Source organism: Malurus melanocephalus, unplaced genomic scaffold (assembly GCF_030028575.1).
Source record: "Malurus melanocephalus ecotype Western Australia unplaced genomic scaffold, MMel_1.1 scaffold_67, whole genome shotgun sequence".
Taxonomy (NCBI): Eukaryota; Metazoa; Chordata; class Aves; order Passeriformes; family Maluridae; genus Malurus; species Malurus melanocephalus.
The window spans coordinates 2,433,578-2,445,850 of NW_026623299.1; the positions used below are offsets into that span (position 1 = coordinate 2,433,578).

Consider the following 12,273-nt stretch of genomic DNA (forward strand, 5'->3'; position numbering starts at 1 on the left):
CTGGAGAAATGAGACTTTTTAAATTGTAAGCAAGAATAGTTTTATTTTGAGGGTGCTACATCACAGGCTGTTTGTACTTTATGAAGTTKTTCAAATAAACCTCAGTAAATTGATCCTCACAGCATCTGTGAGATGACTGAGTTTTGTTCTKGATGAAGAAATTGAGACAAAAAGTTGTTACACTTTTTAACCTTGAAGTGCAAACCCAAGCCACTAAATGCTCTGCTTTGTTGGTGGTTGCACAAGTTGGAAAATCTTGTTTACTTTTTTTCTGGATTTTTTTTGCCCTGTCCTGTCCTTCATGATGCTTCAGTAGATGCTACCTCTGTTCMTAAATCCCTCAGTCCTCTTTCAACATATTATTTTCTGCTTTATCTCACCTGTCTGAAGGTTTTGGGACAAGAAATGTTTTTCTCCTATTTTTGGGGGAGGATAGGTGTCCTTCTAGAATCACAGAATGGTTTGGGTTGGRAAAGATCTAAAATACCACCTATTTCCAGCCCCTCTGCCATGGGCAGGGACACCTTCCACCAGAACAGGTTTCTGGGCAGGAGAGCCATCAGCTGATTGAGACAGAAGTGGAGGAGCAAGGAAGGATGGTGGCCTTAGTCTGAGGGTTTGTCTTCTCCCAAAGGTATTTGCTACATTTGCCTTATTTGCTATGTTGTGTAAAGCTGTTGTAGTTTTGGAACTCTTCAAAAGGTTATTCTGAGGCTTTGTGTCCTGATACCAAATCTCATCAGTTGGTAGCCCTTAGAATTTGATATCCCATTGTATTTGGCCTTGGGTGTTACAGAACGAATGAAATCGTGTCCTGGTGTCAGCAGGAGTAACTGAGTCCTACAGTTGCAGCATTCCTGTCTCTCTGGTGGTTTGTCAGGTTGGAAAAACCTCTGACCTTGTTTGACAGCACAGCGTCACAGAACTGACACCTTCCTTATTGGTGTGGCACTAATTATTTTTAGAAAGAGCGAAGTTACTTGGCAGGACTTGCTGRTGGAYRSAYGGAYGGATGGATGGATGGATGGATAGCWGACATTAGTCCTGTGTACACAGTGTGGGTCTGGTTACCACTGACTGTATTTCTCTTGAGCATGGATTTTGTTTTCTGTACAGGACAAACTGTGAAATTCTAACTACACAGGAGCAAATATAATGCATTTCGCATCTGTTTTAACTTGAAATAAATGAGAKATATTGTTTACAAACTGCTCAGCATGGAAGTTTGCACCCAGAGCTCATTGGAAATGTGTTACGTGCACTGCATTAGAGCTTCTCTTATTTCCATTGCATTGATGTAATGTGGATCATCTGACTGGCCCAGAATGACTATGGTTTTCTTCTTGGGGACTGTGGCTTGGAAACGTTTATTGAGCTAGTCACCCTTAACTGTTGTACTGTGTTCTTGCTGCAGCCTCTGCCCRCAAGACCCCGTCCCCGTCACCTCCAGGTCCTGTGTCATCCCCAAGGACTGCTCCACGTCCGAGTGGTCCCCATGGAGCTCCTGCTCGCGCTCCTGTGGCTGGGGAAGCCTCACCCCCGGGTTCCGGAGCCGGCGCCGCCGCGTGCGGAGCGTGGCCGTGGGCGCTGGGACRCCGTGCCCGGAGCTGGAAGAGAGGGAAGCGTGCGGCACAGGAGGGAAGGCACTGCTGCAGCCCTGCCCCAGGTATGGCCACAGCTGCTGTCAAAACCACTACAGCTGCTAGCCCCATTTTTGGATCTAAAGAAACCCCTGCAGATCCTCCTTGCTCGGTTTGTGCGTGGAGAAGGTTTTGTGTTGTGCTCTCTCTGTGTCTGGGAGATCATTGATTTGGTCACTGTAAACTATGATTAGTGGTATTATTTATTGTTACTAATTCTCTTTTAATTGTTGTTRTTTTTGTTATTCCTATTACAATAATTACAGTTATATATAGAAATAAATTTGAGTTACACCCACTACAGTTTACATTTTCATAGTTCAAAAACTGAGAGCAGTTGCTCTTTTTCTCTGAATGGGCTTTTGTATGGATTGCTGTTTCAGAGAATTTTCTCAGCTGCACAGAGACTGGGCAGTTGTCCACAGCTGGGCTTTTATTGGCTTTGAAATTGTAATTTTTACACAAGATTTAATGATTCTTCTTCTTCTCCCCATAAAAAAACCCAGTCCTGCTTGAGGAAAATGGGACCTGCTCAGAGGTAAYAGCTTGGACTTTACTCAGCTTCCCTCTGGATACTTCTTGAAATAGGAAATTTGCAGTCCCTGGGAGCTTGCCTGGTTTGTGGCATTTTTTTTTTTTTCTTATAGAAGGAGAGGATTTCACCTTTCTGGTCTGCAAACCCATGCCATTAGGCTTGGCCAGGCTAACAGAGCAGGTTGATAGTGTGTGCTTTGCAAAGAAAATAAAATATTCCTTGATTGTTCTTATGACATGTTCTGAGATTGCCTGTGAAATGCTTTGGGACTGTCGGAATTTTATATGCATGCAGACAATCTCCCTGTCTGTGAATGAATAGGAGATCTGTTCAGTGCTCAAGTCATGAGTTTCTGGGGCTTTTGCCAGATACTGCCAAAACCTTCTATAAAACCTTTGCAAGACACATTTCTTAGGAAGGCATCACCCATAAAAGCGCCTCTGTATCATTGGGCTCATTCAAAATCAAATGCTGATCATTTTTATGCACCCTGCTAGCAGAAGAGAGGAAATATAAAAAAAATATTCTGTTGCTTGATTACATCCTACAAAAAGGCTCTTACAGAGTGATTTTTGCTCCTGCCCAAGCGCACATCAATTTCAAAGACAATAGATTAACACATTGTCTTGCTGATTTTGTACCGGAGCGCGGGTGCGGGTGACACCTGATTGGGGGAGACTGGCTGGAAGTTAATCAGGCAGTGAACAGACGTGGGTCTGTCCCTGGTTTCTCACTTCTGCTTTTTGACATTGCACTGTATTGAAGGGCAGATGGCTGTGTAGAGCCAGGAGAGCCCAAAAGGTGAGAACCTGCACAACGCTGATAATTTTTGGAGTCGCCTTTCTCTCTATAGAAGAAAATCTGTTGTTCTTTCAGTGTTTTGCTGCTATGCCCAGGTTTTCATGAGTCTGTGAACTCTGAAACTTGCCCCATCCTGCTATGCCTCCCTGCCTTGAGGCAACACCTCTGGGGCATTATCTGCATGAGTGAGGATGAACTGCCTAATGTGCTAGCTCAGAAAAATAACATTGAACTTGCAGGTTAATAGAGCCACTTAACTGAAAATACGAAAAAGTACAGCTCTGGTATTTAGTTAATTGTTATTTCTAGGGATGTAATATCTCAAAATGCAGGTGGTAGGCTGTGACCTTCTCACACTGCGCAGAAAAATTTTACAGTAGTGCCTGCTTACTAGACTTTGATTGATTCACTCAGTGTAAAGAACCAAGCGAGAATGAAAATCTATACTATTGCAGTATGKGCTGTGGGTCTGCTGGATGTGAGGCTGCAAGGACCAGAATTTYGTATTAATGAGCAGAAGTAAAAAATTGTGTGGTTCAGATGTCTGCCGCTGGTRGAGGATACTGTTGGTCCATGTTTCAGTTTACAGCCTGGTGATTTGGTGTTGGTCCTTGGGAASTGGTGACTGAGCTACTGGAAATAGCTCAGATGGGAAAGCAGCAGCTTTCAGACGTAGAGAGATGCAGTGTTAATCCCGTGAAATAATACAAGAAACCTTAGATGCTCCTATTCTCTTTGTTTGACCACATTCTATTTGCAGGGTAATACCTAGAAAGATTATGCTTTTTTTCCCCTTAAATACATGCCACTTCATCTGTGGTTTGCTGAGGCTTACCAAACAATTATCTTTTCTTTCTTCCTCTTAAAAGAAGATGATGAATTTAAGGAGCTTTAGCAGCAGAAATAAAAGATGCTCTCTTTCATTTGTCTGGTGTCAACACAAACCACTCTTTTTTTCTGTTTTCCTAATCAGATTAGTTTTAAAATCCTTAAAGGTGAGATTCCTATTTACTTTCCCAGTTCTCTTAACTATTTTTAGGTTGATTTGGAGACAAGTAGTCTTTCCTTTAGCTTTATTTTTGGGGCAAGAATTTTCCAAAGCGTGTTCCCACCGCAGGAAAGACAATGGGTAGGACATAGACCAGAAAGAGAACAAGTCTCTGAGCAGAAGGAATGGGATAAGGACCAAATTATTAYTGTGTTTAGAAGAATATTAGGAAGAAATTCTTCATGGTAATGGTGGTGGGTCACTGGCACATGTTGCCCAGCAAAGTTGTGCATGCCCAAGTCCTGGAAGTGTTCAAGGCCAGGTTGGTCAGGGTTTAGAGCAACTTGGTCTTGTGGAGTAAGATGATCTTCAAGGTCCCTTTCAGCCCAAACCAATCTGTGATTTTATGGTTTTCTAGAGGGTACTTTTTAGTGCAGGGGCAGAGAGTAGCCCCCATGTGGACTACATGCAGTGACATARAGGAGCAGCAGCTAAAGAGGGAGCACTTGCAGAATTGTGCTTCACAGAGAGAGATGGGTGAAGTTATATTCCAGTCTCCTAAAAAGGATCTAGAGATGAGCAAAAATACGTTAAACCTCAGAACTGCTCTGCTGAGTATATCTTTACGCCCATGGCAAAGCTACAAGTTAAAGGTCCCATCACAGATAGGTGGCAAAGGTGTAAATTTGCTGTTAAATGGGAAGGGCTTTTAATTTTATGACTGAAGTTTACAATAACTTCTATAATCAATAGTTTAAATGCAAGAGAATAAAACACTTTAACTGCATGTAAGGCTCCAGAGCTTTGYGCTTTGTTTTACCTTTGGTTATTTGCTCTGAAAGGATTAAGTGCTTAAAAAGCTTAAACACATAGGAGGTGATTCTGCTTTCTTTTATTGTGATATAAATTTGGGATAGTTCAATTAAAGTGAATGGGTATATACAGGTATAAAACTTGTGTAAACACTAAGAGCRTAAGTCCTATAGACTAAAGAGACCAAGAGGTTACTATAAATTGGAAAGATATTGAGCCCTTGCTTGTTTCATAACTGTCACTGAGTCATCAGTTTTAAAACAATGTATTAAATCTTTTTTATCCTTGATGTGTAGCTTTCATGTTCTCTGGGAATRGATAGATTTTTCAGAATTATGATTATATCTTCATATCATTCATTTTGGTTGTGGTTGCTATGTTACGAGACAGGGATTTAGCAAAAAACTCTYTTTGCTTTGTTGGAAATTCAAAGCTTTTCAGAAGTTAAATGATGAAAAATGRGAATGTTTTAAGACTTGATTTTTTTTTTWWWAAAAGGCTTGAGGTTACTGCTRAGGTACAGGTGTGATGGTTTCACTTTGTAAATGAGCTTCATTATGCCCAAATTAAAGATAAGGCATTAATAAGAAGTAGTAAAGGCTGGAGAGGAAAGGCAGTGAACTGTGCTAGCAGGCTCTGGAGTTACACCTTGGGAGTGGCAGCGGCACAACTCTTCAGCCCTTTGACCTCCTGACTTGTTAATGGCTATGAAAATGTGTCCCTTTTAATGCTCAGAGGTCAGGATTTGTTTTTGGAACCCTGGATATGTGCAGGTAAAAGCAGGACAGGGCTGAGGCTTGGAGCTGGTGACAGCGGTGCTGGCAGAGCGCCGAGAGCTGTCCTTGCACACTGCTCACACACACGTTACTCTGGGAGAATATATAAAGGGATTTTTTTTTTTCTTTTTTTTTAAGATTCAGGAGCTGATGAAGTTTAATTATCTCTGAGCTCAGATTTAGTTATTTTGCATAATTTTAATCACCGATGGCCTAATTTTCATAGGTGTTAACTCCCGCAGCTCACGCTGAATAGGACAAGCAGATGCTCACACCTCTGGAAATGAGTCTTTAGGATCCAGAGTTCACAGCTGACTTCCTAAGCCTGATATTGATAATGAGTTTTTCCTTAGTCAGTTTTTGTTTTAAGAAATGCAACCTTAAAACAACTATTTCCATGGTTGCAGAAAGATGCGTGTGTTCTATATTTAAGATTTTAATTTTGAAAGTGTAGACCTGAAAAGCACARTGTTCTGAAGGGATGTGGAGGAGGAATCCTCTTCACCCAGAGTTTGATGAAGAGSAYTTTTCRTTGCCTTCATGGTTGCATTTAACACTCCAGACCCAAGAAATGGGATTAGGAATTCCCAGAAGGAACTAACTACTAGAAGAATTCATGGCTGTATTTTCTGTGTTGTGGGAGTTAGATATTTGACACTTGTGATCTGAAAAGTCTGTTCTTTATTGTTTTCTGTGGGGGTAATGAACTCTGTGAGTGTATCCAGATTTGCATGTGATGCTGTGACTTATTTAAGAGAACACGGCAGCTCATCTGAGCAGTACCTGCAAGTGTGAGTAATTGGCAGTATTCACAAATATTTTCCATGAATACGTTGCAAAATTTGGAAGTGCTTTGTGGCTAGAAATGGTTTACAACATCAGAAGTTAAGAGAACATAGATGTGTGCTCAAATTAATGGGTTTATTTTTCACATAGTTTTGAGATGCATGTTTGCTTGCAATAGCTGCAGTCAGGAGCAGACGCTCACCATGGATAACACACGGAATTATGATGTGGAAGGCTTTTTCTGCAGAGAAACCCCACTGTGTTTGAGTTTACAGTGATCWGTCAGCACTTAAGGAACATATGTAGTTTTAACAGCTGTGGATCTGCTGTAAAAGAAGAGAGCATTTGTCTTGAGAACGAAGGAAGGAAATAATTTTATGTAGTTTACATTACACAAAACCCAAAGATTCTGTGGTAAAGTAAACTAAGAAATTTAGAGGAGTGGAGGCATAAAGCAGCACAAGTGTGAACAGATTGGTTATAAAAACAATATTGCCTAAGATTTGCKTTCGGGAAGCTCAGGAAGACTTTGGGTTCTTATTTACTCCCCTCATACTGTGACCTGTGAATCAAAGCAAACTCTGCCTGTGGAAACAGTTGTGTTAGAAATATGCTCTACATTTTCTGTCATGATGGGGAAATAACTTCTGCTTTCCAYGGATACACAGCACTCTTTTCCCTGTGGTTTTAATAAGTTGTTCCTGGCATTTAAGCTGGTACATACCAACAATTGTTGCCTGTACAACACTCACCTCCCTGTGTCCCAAAATATTATAATTCCTTGAAAACCTTTAATGCTCTTTAGGTGTGAATGGAATATAGAATGAAAGTATTTTGTMTCTAGAGCTTGCTGTGTATCACAACTTGTGGAAAATGGAATTAACTGAGATGCTTTAGCCAATCCCTTGAAAGAGCTGGTAGTACCTTTGGCTCTGAGAAAGCTGCCCCTGTAGAAAAGCTGCAAGTGCTTGGAGCTCCCTTGATGTACACAGGATTTCAGCTGTTAAGTGCATGTCAGGGTGAGGTGTTCAGCTCTTGGCAGAGAGGAGTGGTTTAGTGGTTTGAGACACGTTTGAAAACTACTGTTCACACTTAATCAAACCTCTTGATCTTTGCTCATTTTTTACATCGTGCTCAAAGGTGCTGTCAGGAAGATTTAGTGTTTCAGAGCGCTTTGGAGATTGGTGCTCTGTCAAAAGTTTTGTGCAAGTGCCCCAGACACATAGCACATACTTAACCCATGTAGATTTAACACTCAAAATGTTTCCAAACATTCCCTGTTTTGGGTGGGAAAGTGCTACTATAAAGATTTAACCGATTGTATTTTGTCATCTGATAAAGTACTTTCCCCTGACCTGTAGTCTTTCAAAAATAGTTTTACATCTTCTCCTTTTATTCCCAAAGGTTTGCCTGGAGGACTTCTGAATGGAAAGCTTGCCAAGTGTCTCTGCTTGAGCAGCAGGATCCTCGCCAGCAGAAGCAGGCAGGGSTCTGTGGAGGTGGGATCCAAACTCGGGTGGTCTACTGCGTCCAGATCCTCGTGGAATTYGGGACACCCCGGCTGAAGGAAGGTGCGTGTCTAGGGTCACTCTGAAGGGCTGGCCTGAGTAGATCTGAGTCAGAAATGGGAACAGAAGAAGCAGATAATGAGGAGTCATTGGTAGCCTTTGGCTTGCTGATGCCCTCCTTGTATCTGTGCTCACACAGGAGGTGCTACTCGGTATCAGAGGAATTCCTGAGGAGCTGCCAGGAGCCACAACCTCCTGGGATGAATTTCTGCCACTTCTGTTGTTCACTTGCATTGGGAATGTTACAAAGGATGAAGGAACTAAATTTTGCTTGGAGTTGACTTTTCTTCCTCTGTCATATATCAGGAAACCCAGCCCCTTGGTAGCTGAATGCTGTTATCTGTAGTGTATTCTTAGTTTAGAATATAAAACAGGTTGTCACACACCATTCCCGATATGGCTTTAGCCTCTGCTTCAGATTGATACACAATCTTTCTTGTGATATGAAGGGGAAAGCAAAAATAATATTGTCACAACTTTTGAACAGACAGATGGGTTTTGGACTCTGGAAGTGAGTTATATTTCTTTTAGAAGAATAATAAGTAGTTACAGATTCCCAATGAATAATTCATCATAGGCTGTTTTATTTACTCGATGTGGTGCTCTTGCAGAATGTGTTTTTGAGCAGAGATGTAAGATAATAACAACACAATATTGTATCTTAGATTTATTTACTTACAGAGGCAGAGCAAGTGTTTCCTGGATGCCCAGTGTGTGTCCCAGCATCCAGCACAGACTCTGAGGTTATAGAAAACCAGTCCTGTTTTCATCTCTGCCCAGTCCATGCACAGTGGCTGATTCTCCTCTCCCAGACATTTGGCATTACTTTGCTCTCCCAATGCACCCCTCCTTTGTTGTTCCTCACAAGTGTGTGATGCAGGGGACTTTCAGAGTTAGAAATGTGCTGTTGATGAAAATTGTGTGGCATTTATTGACTTTATTCATCCTTCTGAGCACTCATGGTCCTTGCAGCCCCTGCGAGTCAGGTCAGTGAGCAGAGAGCTTGAACAGACTTCATTCACACTTTATTCTTAGTCAGAATTGTGAATTTCTCAAGAAGATKAGAGGAGTGCCTCTGAATCCTTACACAATTACATATCTCATGACACCTATATATCCAGTGTGTGACCCACCTGCAGGTTTTTCCCTTGCTCAAAGTTCAGATCACCTTAAAAGCTGCAACCCTTCTCCCTGACTAAAAAAACTCTCACTTGCTTGTATTTACACTTCTAACCATTTTAAAACAAAATAATTCCATATAGGCAGCTGAAAAACCCCGAATGTGCAGAGCAATTGCACGAGGTATGAATTATTATTGTAATTTCCAAGCAGAAGGGCAGAATTACAGTAGTGCTTGGAAAGTGAGAATCCCATCTACTGCCAGCACAGTCACATGCCAGTGGAATCAGGGAAAGCCTTTCCTGTTATCCCTCCTCATCCACTAATATTCAGTGTGTCTCATTTAYTAGCTAATTTTTGTTCTTTGAATAAGGAATGACTTTTTTTCCTTTTTCAGAGCTGACAGAATACTTTTATTCATCACTAGGGCATCWCATATTTTACTGTAGCAATTTTTCAGTGATGAGGAGAAGCTGAGGAAGTGACTCCTCTATGTGTAAGCAAATATAGTGTCTAATTGCTACTATCAAAAGCACAGTAATTTTTCTTTCTTCACCTCTTGAGTGTCCTTAAAAGAATCATTCAGGAATCAAACAGGCGAGTCTAATGGGATATTACCATCCATCACAGTTGTTATTCTTCTGGTTACTTCCAAAGAGAATTTGGACCTGGGCCCAATGACATATGTGAGAGAAGATTTTGTCCCGTGGTCTCTCCAGCAGCATTCTGGGATAAAATCTGTTGAATCCTAGTTGGAGACAGGTACCATCTGTGATGTGTTTATACATACTGCTCAAAGCTCATGTATCCCCCGGGGATATCTCCCCCATTTTTTATTTCCTTAGTCTTCCCATCTATTTATTCTTTTATTAAAATGCATGTGTTTGGAAAGGCAGCACCTGTTTTCTTGAGTCCCTGTATATCAGTTGTTCAGAAGGTTAAGTCTACTGAAATCTTCTGTATTTTGATTWTAAGGTTCCAACTTGAAGATACTGAAAATGGAAATCTCTCACTCAGGTGTTGCTTTGAGAAATACAATGATAGAATTTCATATTTTTCTCCCCCAAGAGGTGACTACCTAAGAAATCCCTGTCTTGATCCAAGTGAAGTTATATATTTTTTAAGCCTCGAGGAAGAAGTCCATACTTTTGATATGGGTGGTGAGTATTTGGAGGCAGAAGTTCCTGCAGTTTTTGAAGTCCTTGGTAATATTCTTGAAGCTRTTACATCCAAATTTACATTGGTAAATGTGTAAAGTGAGGCTTAATTCAGAGCTCTGTGTTCCTGACTGCCCTTCTTTGTACTTCTTTTTAAAAGTAAATCTGTTCACTCATAYGGAAACTTTTAAGCAAAGCAGAAATGCAGACCCTCAACTTATTTTCAAAGCCAGACACTGCTACCATGGGACACACATGTTTTCTTCTCTTCTGTAAGTGGGGCTTACAAAAAGAGAAGATTTTKGTGGTTTTGTGACATTTCATCTGCAACGCATTTCCCCATAATAAATTTTATTTGCATGGGTGAACATCACTAACTAGCAATCCCCCGTGTACCAATAAAAAAGGCATATGGAAAAGGTAGAGAAGAATATTATGCAGTGATAAGTTTATGAAGTTTGGCAGTACAGCTCTCCTCTCAATCCCAGTAAATGATTCCAGTGATACGGGAATTAAAATTCTTCTTTGAATCTGGGAATGGGATCTGTGTTTATGTTCAAACAGTTAATAAACGTATGCAGTGCCTACATTTAGTCTTCTACCCCAGGAATTTTTTGCTTTCTTTTCTGAAGACTTTCCGTTTTCTGATKAATTTTCCTTTTTGGATTTATCTAGAAACTGTATCTCTTTATCAGTAGTCTGGGAGATGGCAGTCCTTATAAAATACTGCAGAAGTATTTCCTCTCTTCTCTGAGCTGGTTACCTGCTGTCTCTAGTGACTGGGATTGCTGCTCTCTCCATATTTGCTGTAGTTTTCTAACCAGGGATCTGTCTGCTCTGTCATTCTTTTATAAAWTTTTTGCCTTATATATCTTGACATTTTTTCTATTTTACTTGTTTGAATGAGATCCAATTTACCTCTCACTTTCAGAATTTTCTCAGTGTTTTTTGGAGCCTGTCTGCTTAAGTTTTAATTATAGGACTGAAAAGACCTCTGTGAAATGCTGTGCTTCCTTAAATCCTCTGTATTGTTTACTCAGCATAGTAAATTTAGCTAATAAAATGTATCTCTTATTACTTTCTCACCAGAAATCATTGTAGGTTCCTATCTTCTTAATCTTTGTTATTTTACATCTGAAAATCCACATAAAATTCTCATACCTRTGCAAGGTTCTAAAGTTTTGTTTACCTCTTTTTTTTCTTTGCTTAATGAGTGTCTCTATCATATTTGTCTTCATATATTTATTTTTATTTGAGCTTGAACTTCAGTAGTAGGTAGGTATGTGACCTAGTTGTGCCTTCATTATTTTTGGGTAGATTTTAGTGTTATCCTGCAAAGCTATTTCTTACAGCAGTCTCTATTATTTTTACACCCCTCTTTCCTTTGAGAGAGATTCAGCCCTCACCTGTTAGTAGACATAATGCCTTGCCTGACTTACTCCCTGTAGTTCCCCAGCCTATATTAATTTTTGCTTTTTTTTTAGGATGCAATTCCAYCTGGTTCATTTTACATCAGATTTTTTTTTTTATAAACTTGTGTATCACCAGCTGTAGCAGCAAAATGTCCTTTAGCCTGTTTATAGCTGAGGACTGGGAAAATACTCAAGCACCTTTTCAGGTCTGATGGTTACTCTCTGATCCATCCCTGAGTGTATTCCCTTATGCAGTTTTGTCTTACAAGCCCCTTTACTGACAGAATCACAAAATGGTCTGAAGCTGAAACTCGTCCCCTGCACTGAGTCCTWCTTCTATGAGTCTCAAAATGATTATTTTATRGCCTTTATACATTCTTGTTTTCCTSAAAATATTGAGCTTTCTCCCTACTGCTGATAGACAAAAATRTCTATTCCTTTCTTATCTGAGGAGTGATTTTTTCAGACTCTTCTTGATTCCCATATGGGAAATATTTTGGCATTGTGTTTTGTTTTCCAGAAATTGGTGCCTGTTTGGAGTTGCACAGAGATTAATTTGAGAAATCCTTTCATTCATATCTTGTATTCTTCTTTATTTATTCTCACCCCTTTCTTTCTGCCCTGTTGTTTTTTTTAGCTCCAAAATGTGCTGTTTTACCTCCCTTGTTTTGTGCGCTC

At 40.3% G+C, this 12,273-nt stretch overlaps 1 protein-coding gene across 1 annotated transcript in view; it reads left to right on the forward strand.

Annotated features, from left to right (window-relative positions):
- The window catches only part of THSD7B (thrombospondin type 1 domain containing 7B), a 238,689-nt gene that overhangs the window by 59,027 nt on the left and 167,389 nt on the right, over positions 1-12,273 (forward strand). Inside the window, exons 4-5 of the mRNA XM_057366569.1 lie at positions 1,415-1,666; positions 7,744-7,910. Of these exons, the coding sequence (XP_057222552.1) occupies positions 1,415-1,666; positions 7,744-7,910 (419 nt within the window). The remainder of the gene's footprint in view (positions 1-1,414; positions 1,667-7,743; positions 7,911-12,273) is intronic.